At 38.9% G+C, this 22075-nt stretch overlaps 3 protein-coding genes across 3 annotated transcripts; 2 read left to right on the top strand and 1 right to left on the bottom strand.

Annotated features, from left to right (window-relative positions):
• Positions 1 to 1669: 1669 nt before the first annotated feature.
• On the bottom strand, positions 1670 to 2832 carry LOC121053822 (NAC domain-containing protein 68-like). Its single transcript, XM_040521779.1, has 2 exons — positions 1773 to 2832; positions 1670 to 1680 (listed from the first exon to the last, which is right to left on the bottom strand). The coding sequence occupies exons 1-2, from the start codon at positions 2830 to 2832 to the stop codon at positions 1670 to 1672; spliced, it is 1071 nt and encodes a 356-aa protein (XP_040377713.1).
• Positions 2833 to 12696: 9864 nt separating this feature from the next.
• Positions 12697 to 16614, top strand: LOC102707102 (probable N-acetyl-gamma-glutamyl-phosphate reductase, chloroplastic). The gene is made up of 14 exons (XM_006650244.3): positions 12697 to 12894; positions 13307 to 13369; positions 13457 to 13597; positions 13822 to 13929; positions 14059 to 14145; positions 14281 to 14331; positions 14425 to 14496; positions 14767 to 14886; positions 15136 to 15196; positions 15272 to 15352; positions 15523 to 15602; positions 15723 to 15812; positions 15983 to 16111; positions 16208 to 16614. Exons 1-14 carry the CDS (start codon positions 12832 to 12834, stop codon positions 16313 to 16315), a joined length of 1254 nt encoding a protein of 417 aa, XP_006650307.1. The 5' UTR covers positions 12697 to 12831; the 3' UTR covers positions 16316 to 16614.
• A 3766-nt stretch (positions 16615 to 20380) lies between these two features.
• On the top strand, positions 20381 to 21701 carry LOC102706825 (transcription factor bHLH139-like). Its single transcript, XM_006650243.1, has 5 exons — positions 20381 to 20848; positions 20944 to 21168; positions 21253 to 21318; positions 21418 to 21483; positions 21612 to 21701. Exons 1-5 carry the CDS (start codon positions 20381 to 20383, stop codon positions 21699 to 21701), a joined length of 915 nt encoding a protein of 304 aa, XP_006650306.1.
• The last annotated feature ends 374 nt before the right edge of the window (positions 21702 to 22075 follow it).

Here is a 22075-nt window from a genome sequence, read left to right as displayed (position 1 = left end):
GATATATTTTAATAACATTTTTAACATTTAGGCTGCGTAAAAAAGAAGGGATGGATATACAGTTGAGAGATCAAATCCGTCTCCCTTATATACTGGGATAGATGGATCAGCACGTCGTTGCAGCTAATTTACAGTTAACCTCAACTCTTCATGTCTCCGTTTTGCGGTTGAACTGACAGACAATCATATATTGTTCAGTGTTAAGAACATGACTTATTATTAGACCATTTACGGTCTAATGATAGAATGATATTTATAGACAAGACAACACACTAGATATAATGAGAGATAAGCAACATTAAATTATATGTGAATCAACCGTGCTTGCACTGTTTGATCGAGTGACATATAGCACTAGTTTGTTAATGATGTGAATGATGTATAATTTATATATAACTAGCATTAGGATTGCTGTATGAGCTGTGTTAGTACAAGTTACAGCCAGCAGCAAGCCTTGCCTACTCCTATTAGCGAGTACACTAATTGACGTAAGTATATATTCTCTAAAAATTATCACATCATATTTATACTTACATAAAGAAAAGAGTAAAAGAGAAAAGACTACAAATTTTTAAAGTCAAGTACAACCCAGACTCTAAGACACGGAGCGTGTATTAGAGATTGACCATATATTATATTAATAATAGACTATATATTTTTTTAACTATTGGCTCTATATTACCTCCTCCGTTTCGTAATATAATACTCTTTAGTATTGCTTAGATTCATATGTATGCTAATGAATTTAGATATATATATATATATATATATTATATTTATTAATGAATGAATTTAGGTAAAGCTAGAAAGTCTTATAATATGAAAAAAAATGCAGTAGCTCTCAGTGATATGGAAATGGAAAGATTTTATAACTGAGTAATTAGTTACTCAATTGACATTGCTCGTAGACCAGCCCCCATCACTACAACAGAACATAGCTATAGCAACACATGACAGTAGCACATTCTAAACTGTCTTACAGGAGAAATAAACAAGTAACACATGCTTTGTGTTCTTAGTAGATCCTGTAACACGTATTTAGTAGGGTGAATAAATATGTTACAAAGATACAAACAGTAACACAGACATGTGCTACAAAGCACACGTAACACATAATAAATGAGTTGCACAAATATGTTACAGGCAGACGGTTTAGTAATCTTACAATAACAGACTATATGACCATCAACAATAGTCTTGGTTATGATTCTTGTGCAATATTAATATATTAATATTTTGATCATGTTGGTAAAGAAATAATCATGGGGATAAAGCAAAAATTTTGAAATATACCCTTGAAATTTCACTAATTTTGTACTAGATATTGAAACAAAAACGCTCCTATTTGTTGAAAAAAAAGATTTGAAAAATTATAAGAGTGGAAAAAACATGTGGAGCACCTTTTCTATTTTTATGTCAGGAAATTTAATTCATATCATAGGAGAGGAGAAGTTGCGAAAAAGTTTATGACTTAGAGTTCTAGAATATTCATTATATAGACAATATCCAGAGTAGTTCCATTCTATGAATTCAAATCATCCAACTTATTTAGTCATTATATAAATATGCATCATACAAGTTAGAAAGCTCCTGTAACCGCTCACATTTTGCAACAAGAAAATAAATTTCCCATCAGACAATATAAATGCTCATTTCTCAGAATCCATGCTCATAGTCTAGCTAGGAATGCACAGCCCAAAAGAGTTCAATAGAACTAGAGGAGAGCTACAACCAACAGGTAGAGGGAGAATAACATGAAACATTGCGCTGACCACGCGCTAGAACACGAGGGGATCCCAACAACAACTCTTGAATCCACTCGAGCTCCTTCTCCCAGCTGAACTCTCCCGCCGGCGGCGCTGCCCATGTCGCCACTGACATGTCACCGCCGCAAGCTGGCGCAGCCTGCGCTGCGAATGGCGGGCGCCCCCCGGCGTTGCTGCTGATGGGACATGGCTCTGGCTCCGGGCAGCACGGCGAGGAATAGGAGGATACGCTGGGCTCGCCGGCCTGCTGCGGGCCTAGCAAGTCGTCGACAGTCGCCCCCATCGCTAGCGCCATGATCACGTCGTTGTCCGAGCGAGGGCCGTCCCTTGTCTGCACGAGCGCCTCCTCTTCCGGCGCCGGCACGATGCGCCGGTCTTCTTCTTTGGCATGGAAATCGCCGTCCGCTCCGGCGGGCACCATGTCGGCGGCGTGGTCGTTCATCTTCATCCAATGCGGCCGCGAGCGCTCCACCGGAGCATCCGTGAGATCGTCGGCGGACTTCCTCTTTGAGCCCGAGCTCGACGCCGTGGCGGTGGCCTCCTCTACGCGAGGGGCGCGAGGCGACCGGTACAGCTTGCAGAGGACCAGATCGGCGGCGTCACCGTCGACTGCGAACTCCGTCATGCACCACCCGAGCCGGGTCAAGCGGCGGCGCGACTCCTTCTCCCTCACCCCGTACGACAGCCTGCGCAGGTTCCCGACGCGGCGGCCGGCGGCGTCGAGCACGGCCTTCTGGCCGCCCTCCGGGTGCCAGCAGCCGCGCTCCTCCCCGTTGGCCCCGCCGCCGACCGATCGCTGCCTCCGCCTACTCCGCCTCCCTCCATTCTCCCCGCCACCGCCGCGGCGCACCGGGCAGAAGAAGTAGTACACCGCACCGGTGCCGTCGCCGCCGCGGTCGGTGCCCAGCGCTGGGGCGTGCCTGGCGGCGAGCTCGGGCGGGGCGGCGGAGTAGACGTCGGCGTCGTGGATGGAAGGGAACTCGATGGCGTCGTCGGCGATCTTGGGGCACAGGTACCTGGTGATGAGCTCGTGATCCGGCGGGCGGAAGGTGAGGTCGGCGGCCATGGATCGGTACGAAGGTGTGGCAAGAAAATATGGCGGGAAGCGATCAAGCGAATGCCATCCTTCCCCTCGTACGATTAGGCGGCAGGTGTAAATATTTGAATCCAGCTAGGTTAATTTGTGGCTTCGTGTTCGTCTCTGATTCGGATTAATTGGCTAGTCGTGTTCGTGTCGGACTGGCGGTTCCATGCAACTAGGGTCGTCTAGTGGGCTAGGGGCTAGTCTGGCTCTCGTTTAATTAGTTCGTTGGACGAAATCACGTCCTTAAGTTATTTTTAATTTTATAAATTTAAATAAGTTTTAAAAATAAATTATGTGTTAAGTCAGAAATAGTGAAGAATGATCAACATACAATACAATTGATCAGGAAGCTTATAATTCATAATAGTAAATTGTGCTCCATATCCCAAACAAGTTAAATAAGATATGTAATATTTGGATAACAGAGGAAGATAGAGGCAAACTAAACATGTTAGACTATTTTTAACCAAGTTCTCTGAGTCCTACCTCCGAATTTTTCTTATATAATAATTATTACCCTGTTAATTAAATATCTAGTAAACTACGTGGTAGATTTACAATATTAGGATGGACGCTGAAGAGTAGAGCATCCAGATATGGTCGTGGCTCATAAAAACGTCCAGACCTGGACGCTATATGCAATGACGTCCGGCTTCCGTTGCGGTCGTTCTCTCTGATTAGACTCCACACTTATAGTCACAATAGAAAACAAACAGCAGAAAAGGTGAGAGATAAAACAGAAGAGGACGCTGGAAAAGTTCCATGTTGGATGCACCAGGCCATAAGCATAGCCAAGAACAATGATCATTTTGTTCTCACCTACGCACATGCCAAATGAAAAAAAAAATCAGTAAACCAAGGGTGTCTAACAGCTAATACTAGCTATGTACTGATCCTTATATTTGTTGGTTCATGTGAGCGCAAGCAAGTATATTATATAAAAATGTTTTCTTCTATTATTTGGATCTTTACATGGACATGCTTTATATATGATTCGACATGATTATGTTAATAATAATTAAGTAATAGATTGGACTTGTTAGATAATGCAAGCTAATAGATCAAGTAAAAAGTAACCAACAAAATTATATGAAGTGAAAATGCATTACCTGACAATGAATGTTACGGCTGTCGACGATCAATACAGACAATAGATAAAAGTGGTGGCCTTGATGATGAATGGCAACTGGCGAGGCGCCCTGCGGCTTGTCCGTGCCTGATGTGATTCCCCAAGAGCTAGGGCTCGCACACCAGAACGCGATTGCCAGAGCAGGCAATGCTATGATCGATCAGGGCTTTAGTAAATGTATGGTAGAGTTTTCATTGGAAACAAGCTGCGGCTGCACCCGAATGCTGGACGCTACCCGTTTTGGCTTGCAGATCTGGACGCTACGAGGAACAGCATCCACACCTGGATGCTAAGATAATCAACGTCCATCCTAGTTGGTGATTGTGAACATATATTTACTACATATTTAATTAATAAGCTATTAATTATTATATTAAAAAAATTCGGGTCCTACCTCCTTGATTTTTTATTTGAGGAAAAGATTCAATTTTAAATAGTGCACGTTCTAGACTTCTAGCTAGTAAGAACATTTTAATTTCTAATGTTTTAATTTTTTATTTTAGTGAATGGTGGCGAGTGGTGGTGGTGGCGGTGGTGTCGGGTTGGGACTGAAATCCGAATTAGACGTCAATCTCACATCCTATTCAAGTGAAACATTTTCTTGTTTTATTTTTTTAAAAAAGTAAACACGAAATCCTAACGCTATTGCGATTCTATTTTTATTTTATTGTTAATTGTATTTATACTTGGATTTTAGGAAAATTAAAGGTAAATTGCGTACCCACTTTATTTATTGTACATTTGTATTGGATATTAAAGGCAAAAAATAAATAAACTAAACCTACATTGACAGGTAAAAGACAAAAAAATTAAACATGATATTAGATTTCTATTGGATATAAAATACAAAAAGAAAATAATCAAAAATACATTAAGCATGAGCTTTACTAGGGATTGAACCTAGCAGCATCTCTGGTTCTTTCAATAACACCTTATCCATTATGCTACAGAACTTTTGTTTGCTTTGGTTGAGTGGGAGTCATATTGAACCAACTTTCATACGAATGGATTAAATGGCCGACGGAAGCCGGTTATTATTTTTATAATAGTTATAGATTTTGAACCCTCGATGGGAATATTTCGCCAAAAGTTTTGTTTTTAATGAAATTTTCAAATTTCATTTGAATTTGTTCAAGTTTCAAATTATTTTGTACCGGAATATCCCAAATTACAAATTCCAATCATATTGGTGCCCCCCCCCACCAAAAGAAATGCCTAAATTGATCAATTGAACCCTAACGCAATCATGCAAGCAGATTTGAATGTTGGAGACCATTTTTAACTATTTTTCACTGATTTCTAGTCCACCGTTTCATATTTTTAACACATTTTGAGTTTTCTAAATTCAAACTTATTTAAATCGGCGCACAAGAGGAATGAAGCTCTCTCTCTGGCCGATTCGGTAAGAGATTGGGTGGCACTGATAAATGAGCCCTACCTGCTAGCGACCTCAGGGCGGCAATGACCGTAGGCAAGTGGGTCGTGGCCTTGGGCAGTTGGGCCAAGGCATGCCAAGCGAGGGAGTGAGTGAGGGGAAGGGGTGAAGCGGGCCGAGAAGAGAGCAAGGGAGGGGAGAGAGTGGGAGGTCCGATGGCTCTTGACTTTTGGCCCAGAGGAGAAATGAGAGATTTCAATAGATTTTTTATTTAAATTATTTTTTAAATAAACTTTGTAATATTATAATTACTTGTTGAGCTCTGAAAAATTTTGCAGAGTATTTTATAGCATGGAGAATATTATAAATATTTCTAGCCATGATTTCTAAGGAAAAATTATTTCCCTCGTTATTTCACTTTTTAATTACTTTAAAAATTTTAATATTAATTCTAGAAATAATTTATTTAATATTTTTAAATACCTGAGAAAATCAGGATGTCACATGATTAGGGTAAGTTAATACTAGGAATGTACAAGATCTGGGTCAAGAGGAGTGAGAGAAGAAACGAGGAGTCCAGAGGGATCCTGATTATGCAGCGATCCGACTCCTCTACTGTCTACAATAAGGCAGAGGATCACCATTCATACGAATAGCCCAGTAAATCAACGCTATAAAAAGTGTTGATTTACCTAGGCATGGTAATGTAATGTCATTTACTATAGCATGGTTAATGTATCTGTTTAGTACATCTACTGCATAGGATCCCGATAGGGAGGAATGGGTTTAGTACATCTACCGCATAGGATCCCGATAGGGAGGAATGGGACAGTAGGTGTGATCCATATTTTCTATTATTATGTGTTGATCGTGCTGTTATGTTTTCGTAGATAATGGATAAAATTCAGCATTTCCTTCAAAAGAAACTATAGTCACCTCTACAACTATTTTATTTTAAACCGATCTCCGCATAATCTACCAAATGATAAAGAGATGACAAAAAGAACCAACAACAACAAGGACTTATTCAATAAACAATCCCATTAGAAAATCTCCATCCAAAGTTGGTGAATAATTGCATGATCGTTGTCTTCAAATATTGGCATACAATATGAATGGATTTCTTATCCTCTTTACACATTTGTAGTTGGGCCCAAAAACCAAAGGTAGCATCTTATTTTGAAAAGCCTATGTATATAGTATTTAGTTGAACTTTTACCAAAAACATTTCTTACTAACCCATAGACCCAATATAAAAACCTGATGCTCCTACTAAGATATGTTTTTGTTTGTTTTTGAGTCAATACCCACGAGCCAATTACTAAACATATGAGTAAAGCAACTTGGGTTCGTTCCAAAAGAGATAAATACAATTATCCAAATAAATATATCAATGTGGCAATCAAAGAAAAGATTATGGATAGTTTCATCATGCATTAAAAAAGAGCGTTAGGTACAATCATTCTAATTTTTTTTCTAAGTTGTCCTTTGTTGGAGAAACCTCTGGTAGTAAATACCACATAAAAATCATTGTTTTGATAAACATCTTCAATTTTCATAACATTATTTTTTTTATACATGTACATGTAACTATCAATGTCATGGATATGAAATACCCCAAAGACATATATTTACCTCGATAGGAGTACTACGTACATATCCCATATGGAAAGAAGTTCCATACATATGGATAGAGTATTGAGCAGATAAGAAAGGAGTACCCAATAAGGAAACAAATACGAAGTCCCACTCGGTTCCTACCGAGATTGTTCTAATAATTTTCATACTTGTATCCTTAGTTCTACTTGAAAAAAGGCAATCATGAGTATAAATACAAAACCTACGGGAGGGAGAAAGGAGTGAACAATCCAACCCAATAGACCCTGAAGGCAAATTCCAATTAGAATCCAATAAGTCTTGAAAGGCCAATAGACACTGACGGACAATTAGGAGACATACAATACAATCCCATCAAGTGAACATTGGAGAGGAATGACAATGTTTAGCTACTGACAACCATGCCCATGTTACCACGCCGATATAGCTGCAAACTAGACTATAATTTTCTACTCATATGCTATATTGATCTGAGATTGATATAAAGACAACGGCTTCAAAAAACAATAGTAGGACTATTAATCTATGTCTCATTCTCGTCGGTACAATCTTGTATGTTTTAGCATCGGCGGAACTTTATGTCCTCAAATACCGTAGTCAAATCTCTATTTCACGAAAGTAACCATTATTAATCAATACGAGACACATAAAACGAACAATGAACACACCATTATTAATTGTATTGCTATGTTAATACTTGATACCATACAAGTTAAACCGCTATTGTTTGTGATTATTTCATGGGATTCCCATGGGATCGTGGAATCAACTAAGAATGCAATAGATATTTGTGATCGAGTAGCTTCTAGTATGACCGAAGACTTTCTATCTGTATTCAGAATAACTGCACAATCAGGTTGTTGGTTCAACCCAAATTTGATCTTTTTCATTCTTGAATGACATTTTTGATGAACGGGGGATCCTATAGAATGAAGAGTGGCTTGTAAACAAACCAGTGTCTTGTCTTAATTGAGAATAGCAATTCCATTTCTAGAACCACAGATATAAACATTGAAATGGTTAGCATCTACCCGGCGCCTGCCGAGATGTGCATTCGATTGGGGGTTTGCTAAAACTGATAAATTTTTTTTGTCACGCCCATAAATTTATTCAACTTTTGAACTTTATTATGTATTAAATCTCGGTCCATGATTAGCCCAGGTACACCAAATACAAATTAATACAACACCATCGTCTTAGGATAAACAAATAAGAACAAGTCCTAAACATGCATCGGATTAAATAAACTAGGAAGTGGGGCAGCGAGCTGATAGGCAATCCTTGAGCGTAGCAACTCGCACAATCCTTCGAAGAGTTCTCATATGATTCAATATCTGACTCTAAGGTAAAAGGCGAAAATCACAAGACTGGGTACAACCACCATACTCAACAAAGCCACACTAGACAAGTGGAATAATAATGCATAGGAAGTACCATGAGAATATGCTCAAAGGAATAATTTGCATAAACATTTATAAAGCATTTTATTTAGCAAAAGTGAAAACATAATTAATTATTAATCAAAGTTAAACCAATCACTAGTCAGTGCTACACCACATTGCACTAGGCCCAACCATCCACCAATATTGTGCTACACCACACAATACCGACTTCACCTATTTGTACTAGTATATTATTAACCATGTTTATTTAATTTAAAAATTAGATTAATCACGGTGAATCTCGATCGATCATCCATAATTGTGACCACAAGCATTACAACAATTATACTCCGATGAGAGGTGTCCAACTTTAACCACCAGACATGGCCTCATGTATGTACCCGTACGCCGGTATGCCACCAAGACATCTCGCTAAAAGGCTGTGATAGGTCCGTCCACATAACTCATCTTTAACCATTCACACTACGCGGAGGTTTTACTTCTTCACGAGTAATCCCTTGCCAGGCAAACTACCCACCTTGCACCACAGTAGATTCAACAGTCGATCAACCCATATCTGAGCCAACTCAACTCCATCCCACCTACCCTTGCCTAGGTGCCTAGAAGATGAAAGAGCTATATTTCTAGCCCAACAACCATTGCTCATGCTAGCTTGTGGTAAGTACAATTTAGTCTATCAAGGGTTTCCCATGAACTGGTCTTTAACTGTAATAAGCATGACTATCAAAACCATGCACGCAGAACCACCATTAGTCATGTTTTAGTTGTTTCATTAGACCCTAAAATCATAAGCTACTTTCATTTAGAGCCCAAAGCTCAGAAAATTAAATAATAATGTATATATTGTCCCATCCCAAAATTATTTGTGCTAAAAGAAAGTATACACGTGTGACAAGGTAAAGTTAAATACAATATATAGGCATAAAATCATAAGCATATTTGTCAACCATATAGCATGTACTTGCGAAATAATGCATAAATAATTTATAAATGTAAAATAATTAAAACATGGTACAATATGCTCAAGGATTGCAATGTGACATGCCTTGCAACTCTAAACAAGTTTGGGCAACCACTTCGTAATAAAACGCAACCTCAGAATTGCTGAAATCTAAAACATATAATGAAAAAACACTCAAAACAACACATCCAACCACAAAAACATTTAAGAAAATTATTTTTATCGGACTCTAGACATTATTTTAATTTAATGAAATTTGAATGGACTTAAACGGAGTTTGCATGAATTAGTAATGATTTTTTAAGTTTACCTATATTTTCTAATTAAATAGAAATAAATTAAACCTTTTATTGCGCCAATTAGGTTAGGGCTGACGTCAGCTGTGGGTGGCTAACAAGCAGACCCCACAATCAGCAGCTCGGGTATGAACACTACACTGTGGATCGAGTCCATGGGCGCACGAGGTGGTGGCGCACCGTGTGGCACATGGGACGGCTTCAATGGCTAGAATGGCAACCGGAGAGGGAAATGAAGGAAAAATACGCAGTGAGAATTTTAAGGTGCAAGGGAGCTCGGGACCGAGGAGGGTTGATGATGGCTAGGTGTGGACTCGAGAGGCAGCGGCGATGACGCGGCCTTAAATAGGATCGAGGCGACCGGGAAGGGCGGGACGACCGTGCCAACCAATCTGACCTAGGCGACGACGGTTGTGGGTGGCGATGACGCAAGTGCATGCAGAGAGGTTGACGGACGACGTGGGCGGATGCGACATGAGGCGACGGGAACGACATTGGCCAAAGGGAGAAGAATGCACTAACATGTGGGCGAGTGGATGGAGAGTGGAACCGACGCAGGAGAGTGGAAACAATGTGGGCCGATGGGGAGGATGGGAGACGGGGCGAGCAGGCCACAGGGGGGAGGGAGCGGGTCGAGGGAGGAGATGGGTTGAAAATGGCCGGGAGCGGAAGAGGAGATTTTCAGTCTTCTTTAATTTTCATTAGTTCCTAAAATGAATTTTAGTTACTTAAAATTACTTAACTTGCTCGGAATATTCAAGTAAAAATCATGTTAATGTATTTTGGTACCAAGAATATAAGAACAAGATTCTTGTCCAATTTCCATTATTATTTAAGCCTTTTGATTTCCCTTGTTCAACTCTTAACTTAAACAAATAATTTCTAAAATTGCATTTCCTTTACCATTTTTAGTTGTAAGTTTTTTTGGATGCGACACTAGTAAAGCTAATGGTTTAACAATAATTCTGATTTTTCACACACTATTTGTTTCCATGCCTTTTTTTTCATTCTAACTGTTTCAATATATATTCCCTAGTACTTCTAGGAGCATGATCAGCCCACATTGATTAGTAGCGACACAACCTAGGCTGCGTTCTGCTGTCCCCGTTAATAATCCAAATTCTCTTTGTTTTCGCGCGCACGCTTTCCGAACTGTAAAACGGTGGGTTTTTTTAAAAAATAGGAAAGTTGCTTTAAAAACTATATTAATTTATTTTTTTAATTTTTTATAACTAATAATTAATTAATCATGTACTAATCTATTATTAAGTATTCTACGTCGAATAACTACATCCTAAATGAACGCGACCCTAGCTCTCAGCAATCCCTAAAGCCATGAAACATCAGTCGGCTTGTTACCATCAACTTTATTGGTCTAGTCCTATAACAAAGGCATGAAAGCGACATATTTATGTACTCCGTTTGTCCCATAAAAAACTAACTTTACGTTACATTTGGCAAATTAGTGATAAGAATAAAAAACCAATATGCCCTCATTAATGAGAAAGTAGTATGGAGAAATAGTTGGTAAATGTATTGAATGGATAAAACTTCTATGGGCCAGGATAGGTAAGAAATAAAAAAATAAGTCTTTTTAGATATATGGCTTGCAACAAAGTCTTTGTACGACCGAAGGAATACATATGAGTTATATTAATCAGAGTTTTTTTTTCTGTAAGTCATTGTGTTTTTCTTAAAAATCAAGAATTTCTAATGAAAGTTAACTCCAATATACTAATAAGGCATTGTAACATTTTGGAGCAGGGGCGAAACCAGGCGTAGGGCAGCTTGGACTTAAGCCCCATGTCTGGTTAGGAAAATATATTATAAAAGTACAAACTTAGTTAAAATTTGTTAAAAAAAATATATATACTCAATTGTGTCTTGGAGGATAAATTTGGCTCAGCAAACTTCCAGCACTAGATTTGCACAATGCCACTGTCATAGAGATTGAGATCCTTTGCAAAAAAATTCCCAGACAGCATGCGTCCCTGTCATGGCATCAAAATGTTTGAGAATATCGTTTTTCAAATTATAAGGCTAGTAGGATAGATAACTCGAAATATCAAAAGCCAAGGGCATGATTGCTTCGCCGGCCGGCTCCTTTGTGTTTGTCATCATCCTACGCCTAAATACCCACTCAGTTGTCCATTCACTTCCCCGTTTTAAACCATACCATTAGTCAAAAATCGGCAATGCCAAAATTTTGGCAAGAGCAGAAATACAATGTGTTGCTTGGGGGTGTAGTTTTGTGAGTAGAAGGTTATGGAATTCCTAGAATTTGATATAGTTTTGTAAGGTTGCAATAGTAAAATCTTGGTTAGTTTGTTGTACTACCTATTTTGGCAATACCTAATTTTGGCAATGCCAAAATTTGATAAGGTTTGCTTTGGAGTAAATTTCAGAAAACTGTAATTATTTTTGCTAAAACTATCCCTTCGCTCCAACTATTTTATAAAATTACAATAATATCAACCATTTTTATCGTAAAGCTATAACTATACTCTATTTTTATACATATGATATATAGACCCGACTTACATCGATATTTGTGTGAATAATAATTATAGTCATGTGTCTTTGTCGTTGACATATGAACCCGAACAACTTGTGAACCCAAATATCAGTGACAAATGCACGTGACTTTAGAACCAAAAAATCTCAATCTCAGCTGTGTATACCGTATAAACCGAAACTTCTCAAACAGATAAAATTACAATTTTCTTATAAAACATACACTGTACATCATTGCTGTCGTTTTCTAAAATGCCAGCTAACAAATACAGCAAACTTTGATAGAACAGATAAATTTAACTCTTTATATTTTATCATCAAACAAAGTGAATACGCCCCCAAATGCCACCCCAAACGATAGCCGTTTTTCGCACCCAACAACTACTCGAATCGGTCCATCCAATCCCACGCGCGGTCACACGCACCAACCCCACCCCACCCCACCTCCCCCCTTCCTCCTCGCCGCCGCCGCCACCACCACCACCACCAAACGCCGGCTCGGGAGAAGCGACCGCGCTTCCCCCCCCCCCCCGCAGGGTATACCTATATTAGTTAGCCCGCGCGCGGTCGTCGCGGTTTCTCGGGAAGAACCCGCCTCTCTCCGATCGCTCCTGGATTTTTCTCGCCTAGCTGTTTGCTGGAGTAGCTGCGAGTGACTGCTCTGCTCGCTCGCGCCGGCCCGCGTTATGGGATCATCCACGGCCGCGCTCGGTGGCGGGGCTCCTGCTCGCCTCGGCTTGGCCCCCAAGGTGACCGGCCTTTCCCCCTTGCAGTTAGGTTGCGCCGATGAAAATGTGCACCCATTATTCATAGCCAGCCGACTGTGAGCCTGACGTTTTGTCTCGTTGGAGTCGTAGCTCCTAACTATTCGTTTTATTTATTTATTTATTTTTGCAATTTTGCATCATCTGTTCATTCGTCAAATCTGTATATGTCTGATTATCTTTGCTACTGAAGAATCAAAAAAGATGCGCAAGCCTACCGCTAGAAAATATAAATAAAAAGAATCAATATTGCAGCGAATTTGATTTGTTTGATATCGACAAGAGGTGTTGAATGCCTATGAACGGTTTGCTAGGCATCCTAAAACGGAGGGTCTTACTGTATCTTGCAGTTCATTCGTCATGAGCAGGGAATTTTAACTTTTTTTCTGATGTGCAGAATGGTGTCTTTGGATCCAATCTGAAGCAATGCAGTGGTTTCATGCTCAAAGCAACCACTAAGGTTCTTTTTTTTTAACTATCTTAATTCTGTGTCAGTAAGATTCGTGTATCACAATCAAAATTCTAAAAAAATTCGTCCACTCTGCAGGTTGGATCCTCTTCAGTCCGTGTGAGGGCATCTGTTGCTTCTTCACCACAGAAACAGCACTCACCTCACACGTTAGGAGTTAAATCAGGGGAGGAGGTGCGCATTGCAGTTCTAGGGGCCAGCGGTTATACTGGGGCTGAGGTTGCTACACTCTTCCCTGTCATTTTCCATTTCCATCTTTCGTCTTTTGTCACATAGCTGTGACTTTCCTTTCACCGTATCTGTATTCTGTCGTAGTAATTTTTGTAGTCCTTTTGTTTCTCCTACTCCGGCTCAACACTTTTTTGATATGGTCTCATTCCTTTCAAGATTTCCATCCTCCTTGGTTTGTGTACTAATGTGTTCGAACACACTTTCATTGACAGATTGTTAGACTTCTAGCAAACCATCCTCAATTTTCTATCAAAGTGATGACCGCAGATAGAAAAGCTGGTGAACAGTTTGGATCTGTATTTCCTCACTTAATAACACAAGTAAGATCATCTTCGCAATCCTTGGTACATATAAAATCAGATAAATCTTTTGTTAGCATATAGAATTACTGTACCATGAATTTGCTGGTCAATACTATATGATAACGTTGATTTTCTTATTTCATGCAGGATCTGCCTAATTTGGTTGCAGTAAAAGACGCAGACTTTTCAAATGTCGATGCTGTTTTTTGTTGCTTGCCACACGGAACAACCCAGGTTGTTCATCCTTGTCATGCTTTGTCTGAAATTCTTTCTTTTATTTGCTTCATTGTATAAAGAAACAGTTATCTGTCATATGTGTTTAAGATTTTATTAATTTTCTAATAAATATCTGATTGTAATTTTTACCAGGAAATTATTAAAGGTTTACCGCAACAACTAAAGATTGTTGATCTCTCTGCAGTATGCGCTATAATCTCATGAATTTTCTACATAGGTATCACTTCTGATTCTTAACATCCAATCATTCTTATGGGTGGCTTACCATGTTTATAGGATTTTCGGTTGCGTGATATCAATGAGTACGCTGAGTGGTATGGCCATTCTCACAGGGCACCGGAACTTCAGGTTTTCCTTGACTACTTAAACCTAGAGACGTGTTTGATAGCTACTGCTGATTATATAATCTTGTCACACCTCGTATCTTTAAGTTCAACCTCAGAATTTGTTACAAACTAAAATTTACGCTGCCATGCTTAATCCCCTTTTTGTATGACAATTTTTTGGTGCTTTGATTTGGGCACATGTAGTCATGATAATTTGGATTATTTCTTTCGAGTCATTATGTTTTTTCATATGAACTCATTATCTATATTGTTTGTTCTTCTGATTATTTAGCAAGAGGCTGTGTATGGCTTGACTGAAGTTCTTCGTGATGAAATAAGGAACGCACGACTTGTTGCAAATCCAGGATGTTATCCCACATCTATTCAACTTCCTCTTGTTCCTCTAATAAAGGTGGGGACTAATAATCGATGAATGTTCTTAGTGGTACAAGTCTACTATTCTGATTGCATCAACAACTTGCAGCATATAGAAATAGGAGCCCTCAGTTGTGTGGTGTAGTTAAATTGAATCTACAATAAAACACCAATTTTGGTTGCACGGAAGCTATATTGATCATGATATTACTCTTGTGAGCCATTCTCCTTTATGTTATATAGTCATGGTATCTATATTTTCCTTAGCAGTTTGCTTACCATGCAGGCAAAACTGATCAAAGTGAGCAACATTATCGTTGATGCAAAATCTGGGGTTAGCGGGGCAGGTATGCATTTTGTATGAGATATTCTGAAAATTAAGCAATTACATATATGCTGTTTTTAACACATGTATTTTGTAGGACGTGGAGCTAAAGAAGCCAATCTCTACACTGAGATAGCTGAAGGAATTCATGCTTATGGAATAAAAGGCCACCGACATGGTAATTCTGATCTTTCTAGATTAGCTGAAATCAACACTAGTTATATAACCTTATATTGCTGTTTAGCAGATCTTATTCACATAGACTGATAACTGAGTGTTTGCTTATATCTAACTTGTTAGTTACCTTTAAGGTAGCTTTATTAACACAATGAGATAAAATCATGTCAGTTCCCGAGATTGAACAAGGACTTTCAGATGCTGCTGAGTCTAAAGTAACTATCAGCTTTACTCCAAATCTGATTTGTATGGTAAGCACATCTCCACTTTGTTGACCTATTAGTAATTCCAGGTTCTCCAGTTCCCTCTACTGTACCAGGAGTTCATACAACAAGTAGCTAAATCAAATGATTCATTCTTATATTTAACAGAAACGTGGAATGCAATCTACAATGTTCGTTGAAATGGCACCTGGAGTGACTGCCAATGATTTGTATCAGCATCTCAAGTCTACATACGAGGTTTGTTGTCTGGTCATGTGGGTATATTAACTACCTGCACATTTGACAGAGCCACTGTATTTACTGAAATCGAATTCATCAGAATTCAGATTTTGTTAGAGGTTATATCCCTTCTCTTGGTATCACAAGTATTTATTTACTTTATGTATTCTGCACATATGCATTTTCAGGGTGAAGAATTTGTGAAGCTGTTAAATGGTAGCAGCGTTCCTCACACACGCCATGTTGTGGGATCAAATTACTGCTTCATGAATGTCTTTGAGGACAGAATTCCTGGACGTGCCATCATCATATCTGTTGTAAGTTTCTTTAATGTACATGTTTCTGAAGCATTTATCAATCTAATATTAGAGACATCAGATGCATAATCTTATTTCTTGTTTTCAATTTTGCAGATAGATAATCTTGTGAAGGGAGCATCAGGTCAGGCTGTGCAGAACCTTAATCTGATGATGGGACTGCCGGAGAACACTGGGCTGCAATATCAACCCCTATTTCCTTGATCCTCTGTGTATGTGCTCCATATGTTCTTCATCAGGATGATGCTTTGGAATTCAGCTCCCATTTCCCTCTGTTTACTGTTGAGAGACAAGATGCTCAACATCGGAGTGTAACCAAGACAAACTCTCAAAGCAAAGCTTGATTTGTGTTGTTGTAGTTTCATAGAGATAAGTGACGATTAGTTTTTTAATGAGAATATTAGCTCAGTGGATTTGGGCCATCGAAATCCTAAGGGTATATCCTGTACTGATTTGTCTTTATGAAATCAAATAAAAGTGTAAACCTCAGGCAAGAGGCATCATCAATCACTCGGCCATCATTGGATATAGATAGGGTTATATATATTTATATTTGTACTCCATGTAAATTCCCTAAATTTTTTGCTCGCTAACGCTTTATGAAGATTGAAGCATTTCTTAGTTCTAAATGTTTCTCAACTTTTTTCTTCTGTAAAATCCTAGATCCTAAACCTTGCTACAATAACAAGCAATAAGTTGTAGTGAATTGCCTTTTCTAGACTATAAATATACCATTACCTTTATTTAAGTCGACATTGAATTTCCCTAGTTAGGTTTCAAAACCTTTTATATGGATTTTTAAATCCTTAATGATGTAAATGGGTTGGCATGTCCCTTGTGATTTTCTTATCTGACTCTAAATTAGCATGTTGAACTGTGTTAATGCTATGGATTTTGGTTCATATATGGTTATTTGTGTCACATTTTTACATTTCCGTATTGACTGGCCCAATTTTGTCAACATTGCACATGTCACCAAAGCTTAATAATCTGTTGCAAGCATGGCATTCTGTCAAAGAAATATCGATGTGGTGTATATACTGCCAGGAGACTGTAATGAGCAGTCAAAGTTTCATATTGTGTTACGATTGGGCAGCATTTGCCAGAAAGCTGATCTGGCAAGCATGGGCATAATTGTGGTCCTTAGGTATTTTTCCTCAAGGAGCTTGTCACTGGTATTTCTTTGTTGGAGAACTTGCTAGTGGATCTAGTTAGGGGGATGCATCTTGCAGATTTTCTAGTTAAAATCAATTGTTGATACTTTCTTTCTGGTTATACTAATCAAAGATGCTATGTACTATTTGACTTGACATTGCTAGATGCTAGGAAATGCTTATGCAACAGTTTAATCCTTTGACCTTCAGTTTTTTATGTATTACCTCTTGACTTCTAGTTCATTGTCTAGTTTTAAAATGTTTTTTTTAGTTTGACCACTTGCATAAATTGGTGCCTTTGATTTAATAAGATACATATTCCTCTGTTTCTATTCAGCTTACCTGGGCGTATTTTCGGTATTGATAAACTGTAGGTGGGCAATTGAGCATATGAATGGAAAATGCCATTTAAGTTTTGATACACCTTACATTTTTCACATGATTCTTTTTTTTTTGAATGAGAACACAGTACGTTTTTCACATGATTCTATTTACCTGTATTCTAAAAAAGGCTGATGTACCTGCTGTTTTGTTCTGATAACAGCAATACTGTGGGCAATTGGATATTTATGTTTGCTGCATCAGGAGAAACTTCTGGATTTTTCATAGTTCAAGAATTACGGTGGGAGCCTTGAGCCTGGGAGGCATGCTGCTCAAACTATATTTCATTCTTTTTTCGTGCTTCCTGTTCATAAACCTTTTTGATTTAATATATTAACTGTATTGTTGTCACAAATGTGTAATGTAAACTTGCTAAATCAGTAGCAAATTTCATGTTCAGAGTACCTTGTTTATGGTTCCGTATTATTTTTTCTATATATGGTTACACAAGTTAGTAATGAAAACTTTCCACATATCAAAAGCTTAGATGCTTGTCTACTAGTTGATGAGAAGGCTAGCAATAGAAATTAAATTTAAAAGGATAATGTGGGTGCCATAAATATTCATGAAGTATGTTTGATGGAAAAAAATAATTACTGAACATTCTATTATTTGACATTTTTTCTAAAGTCAACCTATAAACTTTCTGATATCAAATCAGGCTTGTAATTGATTTGGTCAACTGAAAGCGATGTCATTTGAATGTGACAAGATGAAAAAGATTACAGAGAATTTTTCCACACAAAAGAATAACTGAATTCAACTTTCAAACTTAAGTAGCTTTGTTAGTTTTCTTATAAAATAGCAGCAAGGTTTTTTTTCCATATATGGTTCAATATTGGTGGTGGTCCTACTTGATTTATGTACTAAGGAGAACTGCATGTTGCCCCTTCAGATATACACTATGGTCGTCAAAAGGAATAATCTCAACGCAATCAGGCTTCCTCATGTTGCAACTGGACCTTACAGAAAGTCGAGATTTGAGAGACATATGCCCAGCGCTTTTTGCATATTTTGGTATGATATGTGATGCTACATTTGTTTCTTCTACGTTTATTAAATTGATAATATTGATATTAGGTATTCCGTCGTTCATATGCTATGCAATTTGGCTGCATAGCAGCATGTCATTGGAAGTTTTAGAACTCATACTATCATACAGCTAAAACCAGAGCTACAGGTAATGCACACCTTGGGTCCCTTCAATTCATTTTCTTTGCTGGCATCTTAGTTTTATTGTTTATTCCCTCCTTGATCCTCTGTGTGGAATAAAGAGGCAAGAAGAATAAAAACTCTTTTGAAGGCGAAGGGGCATTGCAGAAATACAGCTCATTCCTTCTGCTACTGTCAGATCTGAGTCATGTGCAGCTCCTAATTTATGCAGATAAGTTCCTACTGTTGAGGAGATCAGCATCATATCATCTGATAATTCAGATTTGTCAGGTTACTGCAAGGCAGACTCCTTTGGATTTCACATTCTCGGTGATTTTACAGATATACCATGATTTTTCTCCTGCAGATCTCTGGTAATGCTTGCCTGGGATTACTACTACTTGGGTGACCATCAGACAGATGTCATATTGTCTGACAATTACATCTAGCAACAGACTAACCCAGTCTTGCTGTCTCCAGATCTATACAGCACAGCTTTAGTTACTATCAAGTTATTTCTTCTATAAACTAAGTTCAGAAAAAGGCATATGGATTACTCCCTCCGTCCCAAAACAAATCAACTTTTCAGTTTGTAGATACAATGTTTATCTCTTTGTCTTATTAAAAAAAATTACAATTAATAATTTTATTTTTATTAGATGATAAAACATAAATAGTACTTTATGCATGACTATTTTTTTTTAATTTCTTGAAAATTTTTCATATAAGACGGATGGTCAAATGCTCGACATAAAAACCGAAAAGTTTGTTTTTTTGTGGGACGGAGGGAGTACTGGGAAGCCTGTGTTTCAGTGGGCTATCTTTTGATGAGATAATAATATGGGGTGTTAGTAATATCAAACAGCAATGATGAAAACAGTGTGCATGTGAAGACGAAGCTCGAGATCTGCGGAGGCAGTGTCCAATCCTTTTTAAGCTCTTAAGAATGATTAGATTCCCTCCATGTTCGTGCAAGCCTCTCCTGGGTAGCCCTTGGAGTTTTCTTTATTGGACGACTTCATCGCAGCAACATTCTCTACAATCTCATAACCTCTGATCCTGCATTAATTGCTAAGATAAGCCCATGTTTGTTCTTGTTTTGTACATCATGTACTTTGTTTTCTCATTGTCATTGATGCATCTAAACTGGGGATGATTCCACTCCAATCATTGAAGCATGTCGCTCAGACACTTGCCTCTTGAGCTATGATTGGCCTGACCTCGTTAACTGTGATCTTGGGGCAAGTCACTATCCTGTCTACCAACTTGTAACAACTAGCAGTTGAATTTTTCTAATCTCATTAATGTGCACTTCTCCAGGCCATGCCTGGAGAGGGTTGCTATCACCCCCAGTTCATCTCCAGCCGTGGGCATCCATCCATTTCTTTAAGCATGATTGCATTTTCTTAATTCTGTGAAATCGCTGTGCTTCCAATCAACCTTGTCTTCACCAAGTATAAATGGCCCTTCCATCACCTGCATTTTTTCTTCACCGAGCACACACACACACACGTGTATCAACACAGCACGGTGATCTCAGATCATCTCTTAACATCTCTCACAATCTAAACTTGTACCAGAAATGGAGCCTGGAGGAGTGATCGCGGAGGCGGCTTGGAGCTCGCTCGACATGTCGTCACAAGCAGCTGAGGAGTCGGAGATGATGGCGCAGCTGCTTGGCACCTGCTTCCCCTCCTCCAATGGTGAGGATGATCACCAGGAGCTTGCTTGGTCTGGTGATGCGTCCAGTGCCTACTACCTCCATTGCAATGCTAGCTCTAGTGCATATAGCTCTACAAGTAGCAACAGTGCTGGTAGCTTCACCCTCATTGCACCATCTGAGTATGAGGGTTACTATCTGAGTGAATCAAATGGGGCCCTGGGGATCCAGGAGCAAGGTGCAGCTCAGTTTATGGATGTCATTCTCAACCGGAATGACGATTTGGGCTTTGAGGATCTTGCTGACTCGAGCGTCAATCTGCTGGATTCCATCGGCGCTTCTAACAAAAGAAAGATTCAGGAGCAAGGCAGACTGGATGACCAAACAAAAGTGAGTATTCGATTGATTTATCCTTTTGTGATAACAATGTTTAAGCTGGTGTGCGAAATTTTGCGTGCTGATCGATTGAAATGGATGAACTGCAGAGTAGGAAACCCACAAAGAAGGCTGGCTCGAAGCGGGCAAAGAAGGCGATGCAATGTGAAGGCGAGGATGGCAGCATTGCTGTCACCAACGGGCAGAGCCTGAGCTGCTGCACCTCTGAAAATGACTCGATTGTGTCCCAAGAATCTCCGGTTGCTGCTAAGCCGAATTCCAAGGCTCAATCCGGCCATCGGTCAGCAACTGATCCCCAGAGCCTCTATGCAAGGGTACTAGAGATGATCTTCTGAATTTACTGTCTAACAAATGGTACCCGATTGGCGATCGCTTATGCTCTTGCTTATTGAATGCAGAAAAGAAGAGAGAGGATCAATGAGAGGCTGAAGATATTACAGAACCTTGTTCCAAACGGAACCAAAGTAAGATTCTGAGCTAAACATCATCAGTATTAAGTAGTGACTATAGATCGTAAAAGAAGGCCGGCAACTCACACAGTATGGATTTAATTTTCCTTTCAGGTAGATATCAGCACTATGCTTGAAGAGGCAATGCATTATGTGAAGTTCTTGCAGCTTCAAATCAAGGTGAGGCCTTTTGCAGTCCAAATGAGAACTCCTGATCATTCCTGCTGCTCTTTGTCGACATTACTCAGAAAGTTTTTATTTCTTTTTTTTCTGAAATAAAAACTCAAGGTCTTGGTTTTAACTTGCAGCTCCTCAGCTCCGATGAAATGTGGATGTATGCACCGATTGCTTACAATGGGATGAACATCGGAATCGATTTGAACCTCTCTCAGCATTGATAAAACACTTCTAACAGTCTCGAGTTATTACAGAAGAAAAGCAGGAATCTTACATCACATTTCGATTGATCAGTTCGAAGAGTTCATTGATCATTATTACTAACATGCAACCGGTTTCTGGTCATTGGTCAATAAACTGTGCTGCACAATCCAAACGTAAATAAAGGCCCAATACAATGTGTTCTTCAGAAGCTTTTTTTTTTTTTAACTAGTCACAAGTTACTGAAGTAATGGAATGTATGGTGGCCAGAAGGATACAGGAAATCACATAGATACTGGAGTACTGGAAGAGGCTCTGTAACTTGTCAAGACAAGAGAGGGCAAAGTTTGTCTTTTTTCTTCTTGAGAGGAAGCTGTACGGAAGAATTTCTTTC

This window comes from Oryza brachyantha, chromosome 3 (genome assembly GCF_000231095.2).
Source record: "Oryza brachyantha chromosome 3, ObraRS2, whole genome shotgun sequence".
Classification (NCBI taxonomy): Eukaryota; Viridiplantae; Streptophyta; class Magnoliopsida; order Poales; family Poaceae; genus Oryza; species Oryza brachyantha.
The sequence above is the reverse complement of the archived record's forward strand: the minus strand, read 5'-3'. Positions and strand labels throughout refer to the sequence as shown.

Bases quoted from the DNA above. Each gene is read 5' to 3' on its own strand.
- LOC121053822 (XM_040521779.1), bottom strand. From the start codon at position 2,832: ATGGCCGCCGACCTCACCTTCCGCCCGCCGGATCACGAGCTCATCACC.
- LOC102707102 (XM_006650244.3), top strand. From the start codon at position 12,832: ATGGGATCATCCACGGCCGCGCTCGGTGGCGGGGCTCCTGCTCGCCTC. The intron at 15,353-15,522 runs GTAATTCTGATC...AAATCATGTCAG, and splicing joins AATAAAAGGCCACCGACATG to TTCCCGAGATTGAACAAGGA. The intron at 16,112-16,207 runs GTAAGTTTCTTT...TCAATTTTGCAG, and splicing joins GTGCCATCATCATATCTGTT to ATAGATAATCTTGTGAAGGG.
- LOC102706825 (XM_006650243.1), top strand. From the start codon at position 20,381: ATGGAGCCTGGAGGAGTGATCGCGGAGGCGGCTTGGAGCTCGCTCGAC. The intron at 21,169-21,252 runs GTACTAGAGATG...TATTGAATGCAG, and splicing joins CCCAGAGCCTCTATGCAAGG to AAAAGAAGAGAGAGGATCAA. The intron at 21,484-21,611 runs GTGAGGCCTTTT...TTTAACTTGCAG, and splicing joins TCTTGCAGCTTCAAATCAAG to CTCCTCAGCTCCGATGAAAT.